Source organism: Centrocercus urophasianus, unplaced genomic scaffold, assembly GCF_019232065.1.
Source record: "Centrocercus urophasianus isolate 14NV4802_14NV808 unplaced genomic scaffold, USGS_Curo_1.0 seq_10, whole genome shotgun sequence".
Classification (NCBI taxonomy): domain Eukaryota; kingdom Metazoa; phylum Chordata; class Aves; order Galliformes; family Phasianidae; genus Centrocercus; species Centrocercus urophasianus.
The window spans coordinates 69,700,354-69,724,533 of NW_024884142.1; the positions used below are offsets into that span (position 1 = coordinate 69,700,354).

At 37.7% G+C, this 24,180-nt stretch overlaps 1 protein-coding gene across 1 annotated transcript in view; it reads left to right on the forward strand.

Annotated features, from left to right (window-relative positions):
- KIF26B (kinesin family member 26B) overlaps positions 1–24,180 on the forward strand; it is a 282,629-nt gene that overhangs the window by 113,742 nt on the left and 144,707 nt on the right. Inside the window, exon 4 of the mRNA XM_042818809.1 lies at positions 155–321. Within this exon, the coding sequence (XP_042674743.1) occupies positions 155–321 (167 nt within the window). The remainder of the gene's footprint in view (positions 1–154; positions 322–24,180) is intronic.

Here is a 24,180-nt window from a genome sequence, read left to right on the forward strand (position 1 = left end):
CAGATGCAATAAACTTGTTCACAGAGATGCAGAGTTTTAGTGAATGAAATTCCTCTCCCACTTCATCTGCAACCCAGAGGCACTTCTGGATGAGGAGGGGGTCAGCTAGTGAGCTTTAGCTGATTACACTCACTGCTTTTTTTTCTGTCTTCAGATATCTCAGCTTATGACAGAGACTAGTCGAGAGGGCCTGACTGAAGCAGCATTGAACCGCTACAATGCAGATAAACCCTCCTTGTACAGCTTCCCTGCTTCCCAGAGCACGTATGTTGCTGCTGATGTATCCACAGGCACCTCGGTGGCAGCATCTTTTTTTGCCAGGTAAGAAAAACCTCTCAGATTTTACTTCTCTGGAAACATGATTTATTTCAAAGAAAATTCTGTAGTGAAGACATGGGGTTGACTAACTACAGTACGTGTCAAGAGGTGACAACTCTATCACAATCTTGCTGAATTACCATATTTAATGCACTTGTGTGCATTTGTCTCTAAGATGGGGATGATGCTTCTACCCTTTTCTTTAAAATAACACTTAAACTCTTGATTTGGGTAAAAATGTGATTGCATTTGCAGAACGATACCAGATTTAGTGTGATTTTTTTTTGGTGGGGATTCTCTGATAGAGAAGGGCGCATCAGAGTTAGTTTTTGAGACAGGCAATAAATTATATTGCTGTCTGGAGGGGGATAGTTCTCTTTGGTAGGCAGTCTTCTGATTTCTGTAGTGAATTTTATTTCCGTCTAGGCAAATTATCATGACTTATACGTACAGATGGATCATTTAATGTTTTTGTTTCAGTTTCTGTTTCTGCCATGCTTTTGAATTGACCTGACAGACTAAAACTCAGCCTCAGAATACCCTTTCTGTTGAGTACTGAGTCAGTGTTTCCAATTGAGGAATATTATGGTTATCTCTATTAATTTGTTGGTAAAATAATTTGTTAAATAGGCATAACAGGTGATAAGTGAAAAATTCACTTTCAACAGTGGAAATATTTTTTCTGTGCAGAAATATGCTTTCTAAAGAGCAGTCTTTTCATCCCACTTGAATTCTGATGTAACTGATGAAGTTGAAATAATCTTTGTCTTCTAATACTCTTCAATAATTAGAAGATTGACTTGGGAAGAGTTGTGGAAATAATGAAATAACAAGAAAATAAACTATTTTCAAATAACGAATTTCAAAACACTGAGTGAATTTATGAGTAACTGCCCCAGGCATATTCAAGTTAGCCTCTTTCCCTTTACAAGGCTAACTATTAGTAATTTCACACAATTCTATTTCATTATCAAGCTAAATGGAAAAATTACAAAGTTGCTGAATTTTGAAGATTGTAAGTCTGGAATGAAGGTATTCCTCTTCTGTTTTTTTTCTCATGAGAGGACTGCACGCATTCAACCAGCATGTAAGGGGGGGTTAAGAGATGAATTTTCAGAGGAGCCAGTGAATGTTGTTCGGGACAGCTCTGATGTTTTTCTGCACAGGTGTGATGCTGCAGTAGCAAATATGAATGAGGACAGTAGTCATGATTTGCTATCATTTTCTATTAAACTTCAGGCAGTTTAAATAAAAAGTGTTGAATGTAATGTCTAGCTCACATGGTAATATCTAACTTGAGTGCAGTGTGGGATAAGTGCAAATATTAGCATGAATTGGTTATGAAGATTGCTTAACTCATTTGCTCTTCATTGTTGCATTGTTTATGCTGATAGAATTCATTTTCTCTAAATATACACAGCTGGAATGCAGGAAACTAAATGTACTCAAAATCCATCATGAGAATCCCATCATTTTCAGTACTCTGAGTTTCTAGCTGATGATGTGAATTCTTGGCTATCATTGTCTCAGAAGTGAGATCCCACATTTAGGCTGTTTATTTTTTAACTGTACCTAGCAAGATGGAAGGGACTAATTTAGTTTGGATTATTATATTTGATTAGTATCATTTATATAAGTCTGTTTAGCTCTGAACTTCATATTATTTCATTTGCTGATAGTTCAAGAAGAAAATCTAAAGAAAATCTTTAGTGCACAGCATTTTAACAAGAAAGTCCACAAATTGCTTTCAAAATGTGACCCCTCCTGTTAATTTTTCTTTTGTTTCTCATGTGCCTTGCATTTTGGTGAAGTTTTGGTAGAGAGGATAAGAATCTGCATGTTATATGTGTTATAAAATATGAAATAGAAGGCACTGATTGGGAGACTCATTACAATGGTGCTGTGTTATAATAAAAAAAGTCATTCATTCTGGATTATGAATCCTAAGCTTTTTTGGATGTGCCAAGTGGAGTAGTGACTTCCTGTTTGTATGCATGTTGTATGTGACGTTATGGTCAATAAGTAAGAATTGATTATATACAAAAGTTTGCTAATTTGTAGTTGAGGCTGGAAGTGGAAAAATGGAAAATATTCTTTTGGAATTTGAATCATATAACACAGCATTTCATTCTGGTCCTTAACAGCAAAGTGAACTTCAAATGAGCCTCAGATATAAGTCATCCATCATCTCGGGAAAAAAAAAAAACCCAATTAACTAAAATGTTATAGTATGAAGGAAATGCCAAGGCATTCATGAGAACTTCTCGTTGTAATTACTTGAGAAACATCAGGAGTGAAATAGACTGAGAACTAGGAACTTACTGTTTTTCTGTTCTCGGGTACTGCTGATCCAATAGTGCTACACACTGGCTAGTCTACAGCTGGCAATGAGCTATGGAAAAATTTCTGAAGGCCTTGGGAGACTTCTCATTTATCTCAATACTTAATTGCCATGTATCATGATTGATACCTAACAGATTGCCCAACCATTTAAAAAGATGGCAACTTCTGTGAATTGTCATTTGTTGGAATATTGCTGCAAAATAATCTATATATACACACACACATATACTGTCCCATGGGAATTCTATGTTTTAACGCAACAGTGAGAACTGTCCAAAGTACTGTGCTGGCAGGTTTATGAATATTAGATGATACTGATACGAATAATTAACTTCTAATGGTGATTTGGGTGCAGATACTGAATCCAATCAATGGTCCTTTCAATGACAAGCGACAAATATACCTTCCTTTTAAGGGCTGTAGTTTATTTTAGTCTAAATTTAGTATTGTCTTCTAATGAGTACTATATTTGTGATAAAGATTAATTTAATGAGTGTGGTATATGTTAAGATTATTTACAATAAAAGAATAATTTAGGATATAGAGCATTTAGGATTGGTACATGAGTTAACTTTTGCTTCCATTTTGAATCTTTGTTGTAAGAAGCACTGCATCTTTGAACTATTGCAGCTTAAAGTATAGTAGCCTTGTATCTTCTGAGCAAATTGTAAGAGTGTGTCACCACCTGCTAAGGAAGAAGTGTGTTCTATTGTTAATGTTACTTTAGAAAGGACATTCTATTGCTGGTCTCTGTGGAGATCTAGCAGGACAAGGAGTTTTGTACTAAACCTTGCTCTTATCTCTGCTAGTTTCTGCATGGGGAAAACTTCTGGGACACGGACTTCAGCTTTGACCTGGCTATCCCGTAAATAAACTTGCCTTTCTGAATTAAACTTTTCTGTTGATCTAACCTGTGGAGTCTCTCAAAGCATGGTAACACAAAGCAGGACCTAGAAGTCATGCACATGATGCTACTCTTGTAGATGCCCCAAGGCATGTATGTGTTTTTGAAATCCGGTACAGAAGTATCTGGAATTTTGAGTTATGTCTTATTTTGAGAAGGAATAAGAATATAAATCTTTAGCTTTGTATATAGCTGACATGTAGCTGCTCAGCATGAGATAATCTACACTGAGATGACCCTCCATTCCTGAAAGAATGCTGGTGACCCTTTTCACACTCAATTCCCATCACTGTTAGTTTGGCAGCTGGGGGAGGTGAGGCAGTGCTGTATTAGAAAGGGATATTGTGAGTGTTGCGTTCAAAATGCTGCTAATTGCTTCATGAATTTCCTTTCCATTCATGCAAATGCTTTTTAAATTAATTAATTGATTTATTACATTCTCTGACCTAGCACTCCAGACACCCCAAAACATTGAGACTCATGCATACTGGATTTTTCATGCATGTGATAAGTTATCAGCTGGTCACATACCTTTTGATTTTCACTATATTTCTCTTATAGATGCAGTATTACAAGGCTTCTGTTGAAGTCTGAACGATCTTTCTTCCTATGGGGAAAAAAAAAGCCTTTCAAGCCTGAAGGCTCTGAATTGAGGAACATCAGGGTTTACTCTTTTCATTGAAGGTTAGGAAGTGCTTTAAACAAATTCTTCCATTTGAAGTCCAGGCTTGAATTTTTCAGAGTCTAGTGAATATTCACAGAAATGACAGCATGGGCTTATATATGTGCAGCAAGATGTATGTAAGAAACAGAGACAGTGGCTATGCTGCTTTTCTGTATCTTTTCTGTAGAAAGCTCTGATAAGATTTTGAATATTTTAGAATGGTGTGACTGCAGATAACCCCAAAGAGTGGTGGACACAGCTGCTTTTTCAAGCCATGCAGCAAGCTAGGCAGTAATTCACTGGCTTAAACACTGCTTGAGAAGTTTTAGAGGTCAGATAGTGCTGCCCTCAGTCTCCTTGAGAGAGTACTATTTTCTGAGACTTATGTGAAAACTTATTTTGGTTTCTTGCTGTTTAGACTCTTTCATTAACACAACAAGCAGGGTAAATGATTAAATTATGGTCACACTCTCAGATATTTTTAAGGAGTATGTATTTGTCATGGTTTTAATAAATCTGATCAGAATTTTCATTCTTTTCTCTTATCCTCATAACATACTTGATAATAAATGAGTAAAGAGTATGTTGTTAAGGTTAAAGGTCCATGAGCTGTCAGCAGGAATTCTGGCAACAATTTTTAAAACATCAGTAAATAATTTTTACAAATATTGCTGCCTTTGAAGACTGTATTGGGCCTGACTAGTCAGGAAAATTTCAGTGTCAGTGATCTCAGTCAACCTGAAAGACCATGAAAAAATATTTTAAATAGGCATCTAAGTTAGGGCGTACCATTTTGGGGGCTGGTTTTTCACACTTACTTGGTATTTATTAGTAATGTAGGACATCTATGTTTGTAAGCACTACTTTTCTGTGTTCCCCACTGGTGTAAGAGCCTTAACACATGCTGTTTCTTCCTTTTATTGGTGTTATTTCATGTGTATTAAGTAACTGTCAATCAGAAGGGAAACTTGACTCCTCCAAGGCCAAAGAAAGCTAGTAGCTGGGGCCTAAAGAATACACTGCCTCTTTTTCTCTGACCTGATGTAAACAAAAATGCCCCAGCAGAGAAGTCTGTGCGGCCTGCAACAGTAGCCTAGTAGTTGAATCAGTGATCTCATATGTTGAAAAAAAGAGTTAATTGTCACATCTGGATGAGGGAAAGCAAAGATATTTGAATAATGTCTGGTTTTGCATGGCTGGTTTATCTTACTGAAACAAAAATTTAAGAATCTATATTCATTTTAGCCTTGGGTTGGAGATCTGTTTGTGATATATTTAATTTGGCATTGGCTATAAACAGAAATGGTTTGAAAGTTCATGCTAATTAGACGTACTTTTTATTGGTGGCAGGTTAATAGATGTTATTCAGAGCTTAAAATTCAGCTAATGGACCTTGGATTTTAAACAGGATTTTGGGAATAACCCACAGAACCATGAAAAGAAATAAGCTGAAGTTACTCTTAAATTATCAGAACCCTATACTTGTGGAGTTACGTTCTCTCTTTGGCCTCAAAGCATATAACTGATAAAAGGACCTAATTCCTCCTTGTATTCTAATATCGAAAGAAGACACTTCAGATTTACAGGGAGGTTTACTGTAACTTAACAAGTATAATTTTCTAGACTGTTTTATTAATAATTATTTAGAACTTGTACATAACGTAAAGTAAAAGATAACTATACAGAGAAATTGGAATTCCAATCCATGAAAGCTCTCTTACTTTGACGTTATGCCTGTATCAAAATATGCTGCACCTGCTTCTGTGCACTGCATGAGATGAATGTTTTCTCATCCATGCTTGCACCAGATCTAGAATGTATTGTATTGATGGTGATGGCAATGAAGTCATCACTGAATAATCTTATTTACTGAATAATATTATTATAATAATATTCAATTATATTGAAATATAATATTATTGAAGTGTCCATCAAGATTTGGAGTTTCTTATGTAACATGCCTTTCACAGTTTTTAGAAATCTTGATAATGTACTCAATAAAGCTCTCAATTCCCATCTTTTGAGACTACTTCTCTGTGATGCAATCCCATTTCATTTAATGAATTTCTGGTTCTGCAAAGGAAAGAGCAAGTACCATGAAACTTTTTCTTGTTCTGAGATTGTTTTAAAACACTCTCTTAAGTGTACTTTGTTATATTCATTGATTCTGATATATATTGCCTGAAAACGAGAATATTAACATTTTTTCTGATCCATGTAAGTATATGTGGTGCTTAGTAACATCTCTTTTTCCCTGTAAATGTGTGAGTGCCTTGCATTATTTTTTACATTTTTATGTACATAAGTTTGTGGATGCTTGTTCAGTATTCATTTGCCCTATTAACTTTGTATGATCAATTTTGTTTATTTTAAAATTAAAACAAACAAAAAAATAACTTGGGGAGACCAATATAATACATTTTTATATTTTCACATCTATATATATATAGTGAAAATGCGAAGTCATGGCTTGAACCAGTGATTGAGCACCTGGTAGGAAGGCAGGGCCAACCCTGTGCAGCTCAGGTGCATGCAATGCGCTTGAGTGACCAGAAGGAATGGAGCCACCCCTTCCCAAACCTCATTTAAAGTTTAGCAGTGGAGCCAAGGGCATCTTGCTGGAGATCCCTGCCTACACGAGGCCTTTCAAGGGTAAGCAAATTCTTTCTTTTATTTCTCTGCCCTTGTCTGCCACATTTGAGCATATCCTCACTTGTTGCAGCCTAGGACTTTCTACTATGCTGTCGGTGCTATGGTTTCCACCATGTTACAGCGTTGGAGTATGTACGTAAATTTTGCCTCAATTTTATATAAGTGTTTTGTAGCCCTTGTCAAAGCAGAAGACAACCAATACTTTCTCTCCTTGGTAGTTGGCAGTGGCCTTTGACTAATGTTTCTGTTATGGTGGCTTTCTCTGTTAGTGCTTCACTGAGTACTGCTGTTACAGATAAGAAGCTTCAGATCTGCAAATCACAGTGTGGGGCCACGTTCTTGTTTCAAGCCAAGTCTTAAGTGATGTGAACTGATAAATGCTTTGTATTAGAGAGGAGAATTTTGGATACCATGATATGTCACTGAGGCACTGATTATCTTTGTGGCTTGATGAGGAAGGAGGCTGTTTTCATAGACTTGCATTCTTAATTCTCACGTGTGATTTTGAGCATTCAGTACTCAAGTGCGTGAAGGCTAAATTAACTCTGCTTTCCATACCTTATGTTGGAACAGTGGTAATTCCTTTAGTTTAGTGATAACCAGTGTGAGTTCCTGCTGATTTCAATAAATTTCAAAGGGGGAGGATGACTAAAGATGGTTTGGCCTTCTAATTTCTAAGAGCTTTTGAGTACTAGGCTATTTGCAGTGTGAATATCTGTTCCCTGTTGATTTTAGGAAAACTTAGAAGAAAATGAAGCTATTTCCTTCTCTAACAACTCCTCAGCACTGCCTTTTGCTTCACCTGACATGAACATTGAGAATAATTGCTTTTAGCATATGCAGTAATCCTGCAGCACCTGTTACCAAAGACTCCCGGTGTTTAATCTTGGCTTTTTGCTTTTAGGGCATTGGAAATAAAAATGGACATCATTAATCTTCTGACTTTTACTGTAGCTGTGACTGCCAACTGTAGTAGATGCAGCTTCATTTTGATTTACTGTTTTGCATATTTCTTGCTAAATCAGGAGATCTGATTTATGGTGTCTCTGTCTTGGTTTGCAGAGAGAGAAAGATGAATGAATGTAGTTGCACTGTCTATAGAAGAAAATTATGGGCAGTGCCAGTTATTTTCTCTCTGTTTTTTAACACACGAGACTAACCTTCTCTCAAAGAGATCATAAATCCATAGTAACAAGACTTTTTCTAAACACCTGGAAGTTCAGAACAGCAAACTTTTTATTCTACTTACTGATTTCCTGTTTCAAGAACTACTATTACAGTTCTGCCTGAGTAGCCTTGAAACTCCATCTGTGATATACCCTGTCTGCAGAGTTCTTCACTCAGCTGCTCAAAGATTCAGTTGAAATGTTGATGTAATCTGCCTCTTCTATTCAGTTGCCTATTTTAAGGAGATGAGTAAATATTCAGTTTATTTAAAATCTCTGTTTTTCTGGTTAAATTTCTTCCATGGATATAAATGTCCATTTAGGGTATAGACAAAGAAATTCACTTAGACTGTGTATTAATCATCCTCATTTGAGTAACCAGACTAAAAACTGGTACTAGTAACGAGTAAGACAATTGTTTGTTTTACTATCTCAGCAGTTATGAGAGAAAGAGACCAAGTTACTCTATTGTGCTAGTTACATCAATAGTCTCGTTGAATTTAATAAAGAATGATGATTAAGTGAAATCTGTAGAAATCTAGACAAAGAGAGAAAAAAAATAGTAGAAGTTACTTCCATTTCCTGTCAGAATATCTCTTTGTATGCAAATACAGGGTAAAATCAGACATAATTTCATTTCTTTCATCTTCCTTTCAGAAAGGAAAAAATACATAGAAATTGAACAGCATTGTGTCTTTTGTTCAGGCTATCTGTAAGCAAGCTGAGTTGCTAATCTGTCCAGGACAGAGCATATCAACACTGTACAAAATTTCGAAGTTGCCTACTTCTGGTTGTTTTTTTTTTTTATTACGGAAGTGGAAACTATAAATCTAATCTTTTTCATTTCAAGAGCTGTTTCATTTCCAGTTCTTCTCTATTACCATGCTTTTGCCTTTCTGTGGTGATATTGTCCTCTTATTATGACAAAACTACTTCAGTTCATCGATGTGATCTTGCTTGAGTTATGTCCAACTATGTGTAGGACAGCACTGTCAGGAGATTCCTAAGAGCACAATGACCTTTGGTTTAGGACAGTTAATTAGCTTTGGACTTAAGATTTGAATCTTGCTTATTTTGAGTCATCTTGGGTGTCTCCACAAGGTACTGCATAGTAGAGAATGCAAGTAGGTGAGAATACCTGTAACGGGATACAATAACAAAAATAAATGAATAAATAAATGACAATGAGTTTAGGATTATGGAAAGTACATGTTGGTCATACTGTTTGGAAAAGTTTCTCTTGAGGTTACTATGATGTTAGTTAAGCACAACTGGTACAATGCATGTGGATTTCACTGAGCTATTTGGATTAATACTGTATGGTCTCTTAATTAGAGTAAGCAAATGAAATTTGGAATGCATTTAATAGGAAAAAAAATAGATGAAACTAAGTACTATGTTAAATTACTCATGTTGGGATTTTCTAGAGATAGAGGATGTTGCAGGATGTTAACTGGAAAAATATTACACCTTTCAGGTGATGCTCAAAATGTGATGTTGGGAAGATTGTTATCCGGGCCAGTGTTATATACCACTGTCAAATGTAATACCATAAATTCAGGAATAAAGAATATAGACTATATTTACAGATTAGGAGTCTGTGTACTGAGAAGCACTTACTGGAAAGGATTTGTACATTGTGGTTAATTAGTTGCATTATGAATGCACAAAGGGCCACTGTGGCCAAGAAGGCTAATGTATCTTTTCAATATCTGCAAGAATAAGAAGATAGGAAAAGAGATTGGGATGTTACTTTAACTCTGCTTTTCGAATAGATATTCTAGCACTGCTAGGATATTCTCTTTAATTCTGATGTGTGCAGCTCAAGAAAGATGCTGAAAAAATGAAGAGGCTGTAGAAAAGACACTGAAATTGTTTGAAATTTGGAAAACATGCCTTCCAGCAGCTTGACTTCTTTACATTATTAAACAGACTTAGGGAGAGATGTTGGCAGTGCACAAGAAACCCCAGTATGGAACAGAAATATGATACTAAAGGACTTGAGTCCAGCAGACAAAAGCTTGTCAAGATGTAATAGCAGGAAGTTGAATCTAGACAAACTCAGTGTTGTAATGAGATGTGCGTAGTTAAGAAAGGGCAATGACCCATTGAAATGAACAAAAGTAGCAGTGCATTTGCTTTTAGTGTGTGTTTTTTCAATTAAAAAAGATATTTGGACAAGAAAAAAAAAAAGACTGTTGTTAACCACAGTTTGTGGTTTTTAAGAGATTCAGTGTTGGGAAGATCCATTGCTTTTTCTATGCAGGAAGTTACATTAAAGAATCATAATAACCTCATTTAATGATCTGGGAAGACGTATTCATCAGTGTTCAAGATACAGCACCAAAGAGTACTATTTCTGTTCCTCTATCAGCCAAAAATGCTGTAATGAAACTAAAGATATAATTGCCATGAAGAACGAGGTATTCTTTTTTTAATTTAGCTAGGAGTGATTGGCAAATAGGTTATGTCAGATTTTTTCTTTTTTGTAATCGAACTTCAGAGGGCTTGTTATGTTTTTAGATATCAGTGTGTAGAATTTTCATTTTCACCTTATATGCAAGAAGATGTGGGAATCTGTTTTCTTTCATATCTTCCTGGGCAAACATCTGGCTTAGTAATGCATTGTTTTCCTCATCCTGCCGTCTCTTGTCTGTTTCAGAAAGTGTATCAGTGTGTATTTTAAAATAAAAAACCTCAAAAACAAAATGAAAAAACTCTGAAAAGTTATTAATTCTTTGCTTCTTTCTTTGCATTTGGATTAAGGATAAAAGTCAGCAAAGATAAGCATATTAATCTAAATCATGTGAGTGAGAAAGGAACACTTTAATATTTTCTCATCAAAATTAAGATGAGGAGTTAGCAGACAAAGCTGAAATAAAAAACATACTGGATCTGAAGTCAAAGACTTTGGGGTGAATGTATGTACTTGAAAATTACTGGGATGAAACCGATGTTTAAAAAAAAAACAAAAACAAAACACAAATCCAGCTGTTTTAGTTGATGGATCATAAAATCTGAATAAAGTCCTTCAAGGGCTTTTTTTTTTTTTTTTTTTTTTTTTTTTAATAGTGAGAGACTTTTTTGTGTATAGTTACAGCAGCATCTGTTTCCCATCTCTGGGAATTCAGAGAATCCACAGGCACCGACATGCTGTCTGCTGCAGAGAAGCTCTACAACATCGACAAGTGCTCGATATGTAATATAATTGTCTGCAAGCTGGAAAGATGTCGTTGTTTGCTGGGAAGAGGTGAAATCTAAATTAGTGACATAAGCAATAAGAGCGGACCTCGCATAAAACTTCTTTTGTTCATCTGTAAGGAGGGGACTGATAAGCTAGCAACACCGGAGTCAGTAAGATTAATCAGCTGGAGAAGGTAGCAAGAGGACTCGGTGGCTTTTTACTGAGGCTGTATCCTTCACGGAGGGTTCAAACAATGGAATGGATAAACTAATTGTTAACAGATTTTGAGCCTGAAATATAAGGGCCCTTTTATGAATAATGACACTGGGTTTAGTTACTGTTGAATTATGAATTTGTCTTAGTTGTTTCTGGTTTATCACATTTTTCATTCTAATGCCTTATCCTTTCTATAAACAGAATTTATGTATAAGTAGTAATCATATTGTTATCTTACATGAAATTTTTACCTTAGGGTAAGAGTTTGTTACATGTTATTGACATCTGGTGTCACATAAAGCAAAATCTTCAGGATGCCATGAATATGAGCATGGATACAGCACTCATTTTCTTGTCCATACTCAGTGTGTTCAGTGTGCTGTTGCTTAATTACTAATATGCTACAGGTAATGGAGAGACTGAATGTGTACAAGTCTATGGGGCTGGATGGCATGCATCCCAGGGTTCTGAAGTAGCTGGCTGAGGTGGTTGCTGAGCAGCTCTCCATCATATTTGAAAAGTGGCTGTCAGGTGAGGTCCCGGAAGGAGGAAGGGTCACGTCCTTCCCATTTACAAGAAGGGGAGCAAGGAGGACTCTGGGATCTACAGGCTGGTGAGTCTCACCTCTGTGCCTGCGAAGATCATGGAACAGATCATTGTGGATGACATGCCTGATCACATGAGGAATGAGAGTGTGATCTGAGACAGTCAGCACAGCTTCACTAGGGGAAGGTCATGCTTGATCAATCTGGTGGCCTTCTATGATGGAGTGATAGCATTGGTGGACAAGGGAAAGGTGACTGATGTCATTTACCTGGACTTGAGCAAGGCCTTTGACATGGTCCCCCACCACATCCTTAGCTCCAAATTGGAGGGATGTGATTTGATGGGTGGACCACTCGATGGATAAGGAACTGGATGAAAGGCTGCAGACAGAGGGTGGTCATCAATGGCTCTATGTCCAGGTAGAGGCCAGTAATGAGCAGCGTCCCCCAGGGGTCTCTCTTGGAACCAGTGCTCTTTAACATCTCTATCAATGACATTGATGAAGGAATCGAGTGCACCCTCAGCAAGTTTGCTGACGACACCAAGCTGAGTGGAGCGGTTAATACGGTTGAAGGAAGGGATGAAATTCAGAGGGACCTCAACAGGCTGGAAAGGTGGGCCTGGGTGAACCTGATGAGGTTCAACATGGGAAAGTGCAGAGTTTTGCACTTCGGCCGGAGGAATCCAAAGCATCCATACAGACTGGAAGGAGCGGTCCTTGAGGGCAGCCCTGCAGAGAAGGACCTGGGCATCCTGATGGATGAAAAGCTTAACATGAGCCAACAGTGTGCTCTTGTTGCTCGAAAGGCAAATGGTATCCTGGGCTCCATCAGAAGAGGGGTGGCCAGCAGGGACGGGGAGGTGATTGTCCCCCTCCACTCTGCTCTTGTGAGGCCCGATCTGGAGTACTGTGTCCAGGTCTGGAGCCCCCAGTACAGGAAAGACAGAGAGCGGTTGGAGAGGGTCCAGAGGAGAGCCTCAAAGATAATCAGGGGACTGGAGCACCTCACTTATGAGGACAGGCTGAGGGAGCTGGGCTTGTTCAGCCTGGAGAAAAGAAGGCTGCAGGGTGACCTCATTGCAGCCTTTCAGTACCTAAAGGGAGCCTACAAACAGGAGGGGGGTCAACTCTTTGAATGGGTAGATAACTGCAGGACAAGGGGAAATGGTTTCAAGTTGAGGAAGGGGAGATCTAGGGTGGATGTCAGGGGGGAATTCTTTACTGTGAGAATGGTGAGGTGCTGGAACAGGCTGCCCAGAGAGGTTGTGGATGCCCCATCCCTGGAAGTGTTTAAGGCCAGATTGGATGGGGGGCCCTGGGCAGCCTGGTCTAGTAATAAATGGGGAGGTTGGTGGCCCTGCATGTGGTGGGGGGATTGAAGATTCATGATCCTTGAGGTCCCTTCCAACCCTGGCTATTCTGTGAGAGGCCATGTAGATGTTGTGCTTCGCTTATGGGTGTAGATGAACTCAACCCCAGTAAAAGTCAAATATGAATTGCATTTAAAAATACCTAAGTACTTGAACGAAGCACTACATTCATTCTAGGGCACCTGCTTATGCACATATATTAAGAAGAGATGATGGAAAATACCTTGTAATCCTCAGAGGGCCACCATTGTGCTGTGTGAACATTCTTTATTTTGTATAGTAACCTAGAGTTTTGTGCATTTGTCCAGGGAACTGCAGAACTGGATTCTAGTCTCCTTTGAACCTGAAATGTGTTGTTTTTTGTTTTTTGTTCTTTTAAAAGAAAACTCATGCTACCCGAAGGAATGCCTTACCATTGCTCCAGTAATGTAGAAAGGAGTGGCAGATCTACAGGTCTGCTGACAAGGAGGGAGAGTCCTTTCACTAGGCTCAGAGAGCAAGATCAGGCAGGCTGTAGCTGCTGTTTGCCTCCTTCAGCTGCCACCTCTAAAAGAAAGAAGTGCCAGCCACTGTGTGTGAATTGTAACTCAGTCCGAAGAAGAAAGCTGGGGCTGTGACTCCATATTTCATGCAGGTCCCTAGCTGTGCTACAAAAATGCTGTGGTCAAGGAAAGAGGTGCTATTTCAGAAATGTCTTTCTTCAGTGTTAGTTATGGATCAGCTTGTGTTTCTGGTGTGCGAAGCTGGACTGTTGCTGAGTGAAGTTCTTGACTCTTCCTATATCCTGTATGTAAAATTAGGCTCCTCAAATGAGTTCACGACTTCATCATTGTCTGAGCTGCTAGGAAATCCCTGTAATTAAGGCTTTTTATGGACTGAGGCTGAAGTTTAAATTTGAAGAATATGTTCAGACTAAAAGTTTCAGCTTTAATTTGTGTTACAAATAACTACAGTATGAATACAAGAACTGCAAATTAGTAGAGTAAAATGTTCAAAATTGCTGAAGAGATCAAGTTTACAGGAATACTGAAGTGAGAATGATTTGAAAATCTAGGTCTCAGTTTTAAAAATAGAGTGCTTGTGAGCTTAAGTAACAGTGACTATCACTAAAATCCAGACTCCTGAAATTATAGGTAACCTCTGAAAACTGTACCTGTGATGATTACAACTTTTTCATTCCTTCCACGAGACAGATTTTATAGTTGTGCTCTGATTCAGATCTATCTCTGGTTCTGTCATAAAATACCATTCCTGTATTTGAAAATTATTTTTAATTCTTAACAAATAAATACAGTAAAAAATATAGTAAAACTCCAAACACATTATAGAATATGCTCGCTCCAAAGGACAATATCTTAAATGGAAACAGATCCTTTTCTTTTTCTTCATGCCAACTCTTTGTTTAGTAGTATGGCAATTGCACACACATATTCCAGATGTTCCTGGGAACAAAATTCCTCCTTAATTTACAGCAGAATCTGGTTTTATCCCTTGCTGGCTTTGCATTTGTCAAACATACAAATGTTTAAAGCCTTATACTCAACTATGCTACAGTAGTCTTTTGTATGCCCCTTAAAAACTGATGTTTATAAAATTACAAAATAATTCAGGTTGGAAGGAACCCCTCCAGGTTTTCTAGTCCTACTCCCTGTTCAAAGCAGGCCCAGTTGCATCAGATTGCTTACAGTTGTGTCTCATGAAGCTTTGAATGTGTCTGGATGAAGATTGGACAAATTCCCAGGGTCCCTATTCTGTTGGTTGCCCATACATTCATGGTGAAAACAAGATCTTTATATATGAGTGGCATTTCCCACGTTGCAACTTGTCTTTTGCCTCTTCTTTTGTCCTGAGGTATCTTCAGGAATGTATCTGGCGTGGTTTTCTTTAAATCCTTTCATCAGCTGTAGACAACTCTCAGATCTCCTATTTACCTGTTCAGGACTGAGTAAACCCAGATGTCTCAACATATCCTTGTATTTTACATGCTGCAGCCCACTAGACGTTTGTCTCTGTGGACAAAGAAATAATTTGCATTGGAGAGAAGGTAATGGAAATATACCTTCAGTTGAGATAATGTTCTAGAGATAAAAACTTATGTAGGAAACCTGTGGTACAACTCAATCAGTTTTTTCTGAGACTTGGCAAGATGTAAGATTTCAGATGTCATCATTTCTACAGCTAATATTTTCTCTGCTGTTCATGGAAGTTCATTCACATTTGCAGAGTCTTTGGCTGAGAATCAAACAGCATTGACAGCCCCAGCCTCTGTTTCATAACCTCAGGAATCATTAAACATTGACATTCATGGAAAAAGCCATCACCACAGATTGTGCTGATTTGGACATCAGATGACTTGTAGGCCACAACAGGATTTCTCCGTGGAAAGCTTATGCATGCTTGCTTGGTGGAGAAATTCAGCCCAGGTACTATTCATTTTTCACTCAAGTCATAGAAAAAGAGCAGCAAGTGCTAACTACAGATTTCAAGTTGAAAAGTTTCTTCTTTGTGTCTGTTTCCAAACAGCAAATTCCCTCCACACCCACATGTTGGATACACAGAGAAGATACTGGAGCATGCAAATACATTTTTTTCTATAAGCTTGTTTTCTCCTTTATATGACCATCAAAACAGGAGATTGTTTAGCTTGGTCAGACTATCTGCCTTGACAAACAGGATCTACCTAGATTTAACGAACACTTTCTGACCTGGCAAGCATAGGAATATAAATCTGAAGTGGTCAAGTGCTATATCCAACTTCTTCCCATGTGCTTTAATATGAAAATGATTTCTTTTTCCCTTGGTGCTTCTGCACCACTTTAAGTTCGTTGGCCTGAAGTGTTTGTAATGATGTTGCCAATAGCATTTCATTGCAATGCAGTACAACTGTCTAATGATTTGATGATTTCAGATTTGAATGATACTCCCATTATATACATCTTCATCCTCTGAAAGTCTTTCTCACCTTTGAAGACTTCCTATGGCCTGCTGAGATTCTTTAGCCTTTTGTGGTTCCCAGTTATCTCTCCTAAATTTTCTTACTACATCTTACTACATATTCCAAGCACTCTTATTGCCTTCTCTTGGCTCTTTCTCATATTGTATTTGATTTCATGCTGCTCTTTGTTCATGAATGTTAGAACACTGTTGTTGTTGTTTAACCCTGGAAGTTAAGTACCACAGAGCTGTTTGCTCACTTTCCTGAGGTGGGATGGGAGAGAGAATCAGAAAGGTAAAAGTGAGAAAATTCATGGCATGAGGTAAGAACAATAATTGGGTAAAGCAAAAGCAGCGCACACAAGGAAAGCAAAACAAGAAATTCATTCACTCCTTTCCGTTGGAAGACATATTCTGACACTTACAGGAAGGAAAGCAGGGTTCATCTCACATAATGATTTCTTGGAAAGACAAATGCCATCACTTATGAACATCCCCTTTGTCAATGGTTTATGGGTGGGTTTGGCCCAGTTCCGTGAACAGCGGGACGGAGGGATCCATGGATCTGCCCCTCCAGAAAAGGGAAACAGGGGACCCCAAAATAATTGAAAACAGCGGCAACGATCTGAGGTGAAACAAACTAATATACTTAATATAGTATCAGCAAAAAAATAATGAGAGAGAGTGTGTCTGAAAGGTGGATAGGCCTCGCCACAACGCTGAGGTGAGAAGTGCAGGCCAGATAAAGAAAAACAGACGGAGAAGCGCAGGTGAAGAAGACCAGGTGAAGAAGAGAGCATCAGGTGACCTTGCTAGGAGTTATATCTCCTCATTGACTGCAAAGCCCCCTGGGGAAATGTAGTTGTTCTTCTCCGGGCAGGCTCTTGGAACTTGTGCATCAGTAGTCAAACCCCCAGTGCATTACATGATGTTATGATGTGAAAGACCGATAACCAAAAATTATAAAACCATGATAACCTCAACTTTTATTGCTGGGCATGATGACATATGATATGGAGTATATCCCTTCAGTCAGCCCTGCTCAGCTCTATTGGTGTATCCCCTCCAAAGCTTTACTGCTCCCCCAGCCTCCTGGCTGGCAGGGTAGCACGAGATGTAGAAAAGTCTTTCGCACTATGTAAGTACTGCTCTACAATGAATAAAAATATCAGTGGATTAGCACCACTATTTTCACTGAATATTCAAAACACAGTATGATACAAGCTTTTATGAAGGAAACTGACTGTATCCCAGCCAAAACCATAGCAGACACTAAAAAGCAATGTTGTGGGTGAAATAAAGTTAAAATATTCCTCTTCTTCATCTTCCACTGGACACCTCTTCGTTCCCTGGTTTGACTACATCTTCCTTTTGGTCATGTTGATTATGTTCCTGAAATGGGGCAACCTTGGATGTATGTCAGAGTGGGGGACAAGAGGCTGAATAGCTGCCCTATAAGAAAGGGACCAGGGTTTCTGGTTCATGGGAAGTTGAACTTGCCACCAAGTAGGTGGAGGGATTGTCTTACATTGCTCTGTGCTGTGCCACCTCACCTTGATTACTGGGTGCAGGTTTGGATGCCACAATAGAAAATTATGAGAGAGTGGCAAAAGGAGTGCAACAAAGATGGTGAAGGAGTATAAGGAACATCTCAGGTCATTTGGTGACCACAGTAATAGCAAAGCCTCATTATAAGGTGTCGGAGACCATGTATATGGCAGCAGATTTCTTAGTATAAATTGGAGTGCACAGTGGGATGATGGAGTTTCTTGCTGCAGGGTTACGACTAGGGAACAGCAATTTAGGCTGGTGTCTCAAAGATTTTGGGGATGTCAGTGCACATCAGGTATTCTGCAGTGAGGCAGGTATTCATTCCTTTGTCCTGGTAATAGACATTCACCTGTTCCTTGTGTGTGAGGATTCCCAGTTTTCTATGTGTCTTCCCTCAGCTCTGGCCATCCAGTAGCTTTTCCTGCAAGAAACTATCTGCTCTGCACTGTGCATTTCAGTTGCTTTTTTTAGGACTGAACTATGAACTTAAAGATACATTATATTTGGTTTTGAGCAGCTACCTAGCTGCTGTGATGTGAATAATTCTCTGCTGTTTTTTTCAACCTCCTTCAGCATTTTGAAAGCACCCTGTTGCTCATGCCAATCCAGATATGTACCCTGCAAAACAGAGCATCATATTCAAATTAATAAAGATTAATTAGTAAAGAATTAAAAGAATGAAAGATAATTAATGCCAATCAACATGAACTTACAGAAAATAGCTCTTGTCAAAATGACTTGTAATCTCATCAGAAAGAAATATCAAGTGGAGTTGATTAAATATAATTGCATTGATGTGAAATTTGGAAGTTGAGGACTCTTAAGTCTACTCGGTGTGTAAAAGGAGGCAATGGCTAAGAGATGAAGGAAGAAAAGCTCAGAGTTAAAGTAACGTCTATGCTATAAGACAGTTTTAACTATTGCAGTTGAAAGAATAGTAACTCTTTTTAAGGATGATTTCTAAAAATTTAAAGCGGAGTTCTGTGGCCTGTAATGTAAGAAGGGAAACATGGTGATGGTGTAACTCTTTTCTTGTTGTATAAACCAACATATTTCAAAATGAAAGAGCTCTTAGAAGAGGGTGGCAGGTGTAGCTTTGAAAAAAGAAGTGGCAAGGAAATTGTAACCATGGCAGGGATAGGGATGAAAGAGACAAGCTCAGAAGCAGTGTACTTCAAGGAATAGTGTGAAACATGGGAAGCAGCATGCGTGCTTTTTAAAGAATAAGTAATAATGTTACAGTTAATGAAATATTTAGTCTGCAAAAGTGTTTTCCTAAACGTCTATTAGTCAAGCAAATTCCCTGTTACTAAATTTTGAGTCTCTTCCACCTTTTGTTATGATGCACTGTGATTGGTATCTAATTTTTTTTATTTTGTATAAAATTTTCTGTTGACGTGAAGGTCATACAAGTTGCTGAAAAATAGAAAAATCTAAATGATTGGTTATTGCCACTTATTATTTACAGTAAGTAATACTATCAAGGTACTATTTAAGTCTGTGGAAAGATATCCGTCTGACCAGGATATGGGTATTTGAGAAGAGCCACAAGGAGTGTTTTACCTGAGGATTGAAACTTGAGTGAAATTGAGCTTAAAAGAGCTATGGAGCTCTTTTGTGCTTCAGGGCACAATTTCTTCTTTTCTATGTCTTTATTGTAGGTTAGATTTAAAAGCTTGTAATTTATTTCTAATTAACCTCTGTCATCATCATGTTTTAATGTTTATTAAGCATTTCAATTGCACCTGCAAACACAAAAGGGATAAAAATTCAGGGAAATAATCTCTTTCTTTCACCTTTCTGTCCAGTCCTAACCTTCTTGGTCTGGCACAAAAGGGTCAATTCTGACTGAAATATTATTGTTATTTTTTTTAATTGAAGGCTTTGCTAACAAAGTTCTCCTGCACAAAATTTTTTTGCACCAATCTACTATGATTGCCTGCCAAGAGGAAACTGGGTTTGTAATGGTTGGAAACCAAACATTGCAGACTGACTCATTTTCTTGAGACACAAAACTGCAATGAGTAAAAGTGCAAATGGATAGACTTGCTGTGGTTTTTGCTCGATGTGATTGCCTTTATGAAAGGTTCTGAGGGAGGAATGACAGCTAGGTGTGCCCTTTGCTTTCAGCAAGCTCAGCATCTCAGTGATGCATCTCTCAGGGTGATGGGGGGGAAGCTTTTGCTTGTGTGTTTTTCCTCTACTGTGATAGCAAATCTCTCTTCTAGCCAAGTGTAATGCTAACCTCATTCAAAGGTTCAGAGATAGAAGTATATTTTTCTGTGGTTCTGTCAAGCAGCTTAAATAATTTAAAGCTATTTACAATGCACAACTTTTTTAACTTTCTGGTTTTTATCTACTGGGTAAAGTATCTGGAAAGTATCAAGCCCACCTTTAGCAAGGCTCTCATACTCCTGTCATGTTCCCACATGTCCCTCACTTGCCCTGCCTCCATTGCAGCCTCCATTACCCAGTTGTTAGAGTGCCTTCTACAAGAACCTCATCAGCTAAGTGACAGCATGATAATGAGCCTGTGTCAGACTATCAAAGCTATCCTCATTTCTTACTGAGAGTTGTAGTTAGAGTAGAGGCTGACGAAGATGCAGACTATGCACAATTAGGAGTAATAATTATCAGTTAAAATGTTCCCCATTTTTAAATCAGTGGATTTTTTCCTATCAGCTTTGCTCATCAAGCTTTATCCTAATAAGGGGCCAGCCCTGCTTGCCTTCTCTTTCTTAATCTTTAAGCAGCAGCTAACAGTGGAAAGGTATAGTAAAATGCAGTTTATTGTTATGGCTCATTCACCATGTCATGGTCTCTTCTGGGATCAGTGAAAAGTTGGTGAAATGAGGAGTCCTTCCTTGGCGCTACCTTAATTCACATGCCAAGTTACATGTCTCTCTTGCTGCTGAGCTTATATTAATCTTGCGTTGTTACCATTATTTCTTTGTTTAGAGTTGTTCATGGTTCATAAGACCTCCTATAGATACGGGTTTTGTGAATTTAGAAATATGTGAGATACAGTAGTTGATCAAAACAGTTCTGAGATGTTTTTCATTATTTTGCCAGCTCCTGGTTACCAATATGGTATCTGTCTCTTCAACTGAATGGATTAAAATATCTGTATTTGGCTCAAACCTTGAAATTAGTTGTACTGAAATCTTTAATCATTGTAAGTCTTCCTTAGTTTCCTAAGTAAAATCAGGAAGGCAGGTATATGTGGTAAACAGATTTTTTTCTTTCAAATACAGAAATGGACAAAATCAAACTTCTGTAATAAGTATACAGTTTGTCCAATAGTATTTTGTAGTTGTTTCCAAAAGAAAGGAGCAGAGATGTTGTATCTGGATTCTGCCCTATACTGTAAGAATTGCAATTAAAAATTATTTTGAACTCAACCTGAAGAAAGAAATGTACCCTGTAGCCATTCTAAATGTATTCCTTTAAACCTTTTAGCAGTATATACATATAGAGATAAACCTGACAGCTGATTTAGCTACACTGTACTAAAATATAAGAAAATGCTGAATGTTGTGTTTTTTAAACGCACACTCTAGTTAGTATTCATAAACAATTGTTTAGCATAGGAATGTGCTTTATATTTTTCTATGGTAGAAAAAGGTATCACTGGGTTTTGTATTTTTTTTTTATTTGAAAGTTTCTGAGTCACTCCACAAGTGTGGCTCTAGACATCTGATGTCAGGGTATTTAAATAACTAGGATTTCAGCCAACCCCTTGAGTCCTGTCACTGATGACATTGTTTTTATCACCAGCTTTACTACCACTTCATGTTCACATATATCTGCATAATGTGTTTGTGCAAATGCAAGTGTTAGATCTGAATCATCATCCTTGAGTTTTGGTCATCAGGATGAAGAGGCTGATTCAGTGTGGAAGCCCGCAAGTGTTTTCTGTGTTCAAGTATTTCTTCTGCTCTTTGGCCTAGATGAACATCACCTCAGAAGCCTTTTATGTTAAACTTACGGCAATAAAATCTATTTGGACCTATGTGTTTATATATGTGCATACACAGTGAGTGTAAACAAATGCATTTTGCTTCTTTGGAAATTAATTGTTTCATTTAATAGAAGAAATTCAGAGCTTTTAATTGAACAAATATCACAAAATATTTTAGGCAGTACAGGTTGTAGAGACTGATCTAGTTCCCATTTATCAAACTAAAACTCTTTTATATTAAGGAAATTGGGTTCACGTTCTTCATAAGATATCATAAATCTGCTTGGTGGTATTTATTACGTTTAAAATAACACTAATAATAGATACTGCATTATTTTGGATTAAAATTTTATATATAATTTTTTCTTTTTTTAAATTCTAGTGGAAACAACTTTGATTTCCATAAATATTTATACAAACAGATCTTGTCAGCAAAACTTGAAGAAACAAGTTTCTGCTGATGTGTGTTTGCAGCTGAAGTGGGTATTCTGAAAATATTCCTTGCTTGTCTGAGAGTCAGACAGGAGGCAAAATTTACATTATGTAATTTGTTTTGCCAATCGATTCCTTTTTTCTTGTTGAGAACGAGCAATGATAAATTTTCAATTATCTATCTGTCTGCAAAAGCATGCTTTTAAGTAGGCTCAATTAAGGAAGATATTTGTAATAACCTAGTTATTTCAGAGGTTTGGCAAGTTTGGGTCATAGGATGGACTTTAAATATAAACGTAACATTCAGATCTCCCTATCAAAACAACCTGGATCTGCACCGACAAGCTAGGTATGAAGAAATTCCCATTCCATCTTTGGGTTTTCTTATAAGAGTCTTTCCAGTGTGACGAGCAAGAAGGAGTAGTTAACAAGTTCAAGGAATGAACCAAGGGAACAATCTGATCAGAAATAATGCAGCCATTGAGATTTGGTGTAAGTCTATGCTGGGTAGTTTTTGTCTACTGGATTTGTTTACTGTAGCTGGGATTGAAAGAGTGGAGTTTTTCTTATGCCAAGGGAGACTGAGATTGCAATCTGTATGTATCACTTTTTGTGAGGTGAAGGCACAGACTAAGTCTACAGTGCTCTAGAGGAAAGCCTGTCTGGCTTTTAGCAGTGACAAACTGTTCTATAAACAGACAGTTTTCTATCATCTATCTATCATATATCTACACTGTCTTTAAAGTTTTTGTTGATGAATTACAACCCCCTGCATACACAACTTTGATTATGTCTTCCCATTTGCTGTCATCTGACTGCTTTATATAGCACTGCCAAATGGATCTGACCTCAAAGTCTGGCTGGCCTCCAATTCAGGGGTGCTGCCATGTCCCTTTCTGTCTCTGTCCCAGAGATAATTACACAAAGGGATCTTGACATGGCTCTCTTCTGCTTCTTCATTTCTCAGCCTTTCAGAACTTCTGTAACTTGGCATAAAAGGGCTGATTCTTCCATTCATATCAGAAAAAAGACAGTTTATGCTAGAAATTGTATGATTTTAATTAGTGTACCACGAATTCTCTAAACCGCTCGATGTGAAGATCTTGTGGCCGTTTTAATCTCAGAGGTAACCTCTTAGTTGAGTGTTTTGTCTTCTTTCATTTTATATTCTAATCTACATGGAATAAGGTGGGTTTTTTTGTTTGTTTTTCATTTTTCTTTCTCTCTCTCTCTCTTTTTTTTTTTTTCCAGAGGAAGAAAGCTTTAACTTTTCAGAAACTTTGTACAGAAACTCTGTTATAGCTATAGCTGATAATTAACTGGGTGCCAGTCGAGGTAGTTTAGATAGTAACATAAGAAGAATACATACTCATTAACTTCATATTCCTATTAAAATCAAATTTATTTTCTCTCTCTTTTCTTTTTGGCATTTGGATTATAAATTGTACACTGTGTCATGGGCCACTGGACAATCATCTGAGTGTGGCTTGCTCTGAATAAATGATACTGAACAGTCCTAAGCAAGCCTCATTCCTTTACAGAGATAATTTTAATTAAATTTCAATTGACCCAAAAAAAGGAAGAAACTAATTAAAATTATAAAGAGGTATTTCAGTTGACGTAATCTGTGAGTAAGAAAAAGAGAAAATCAATCTGCCATGGAGCTTTCTGGCACCACTTGTACACAAAGCCATTGCTTTACCTAAGATCACTGCTTCTGCACACGAATCAGTTCTGAATAGCATCAGTGGAGAGGCTTTTCTCCATTAAATAAATGTTAGCTCAATGTTTTCTTAATGTGTGATTTTCATCACGTATATTTGCTTTTCAGCACAATTCCCTTTACTGTTCTTATGTGTCTCCTAAATGTCCCTGAACCAGTGGCCATGGTAACCCTTGCTCACTGTATGTTAAGTTGCCTCCAAGATTGCTGGTTGT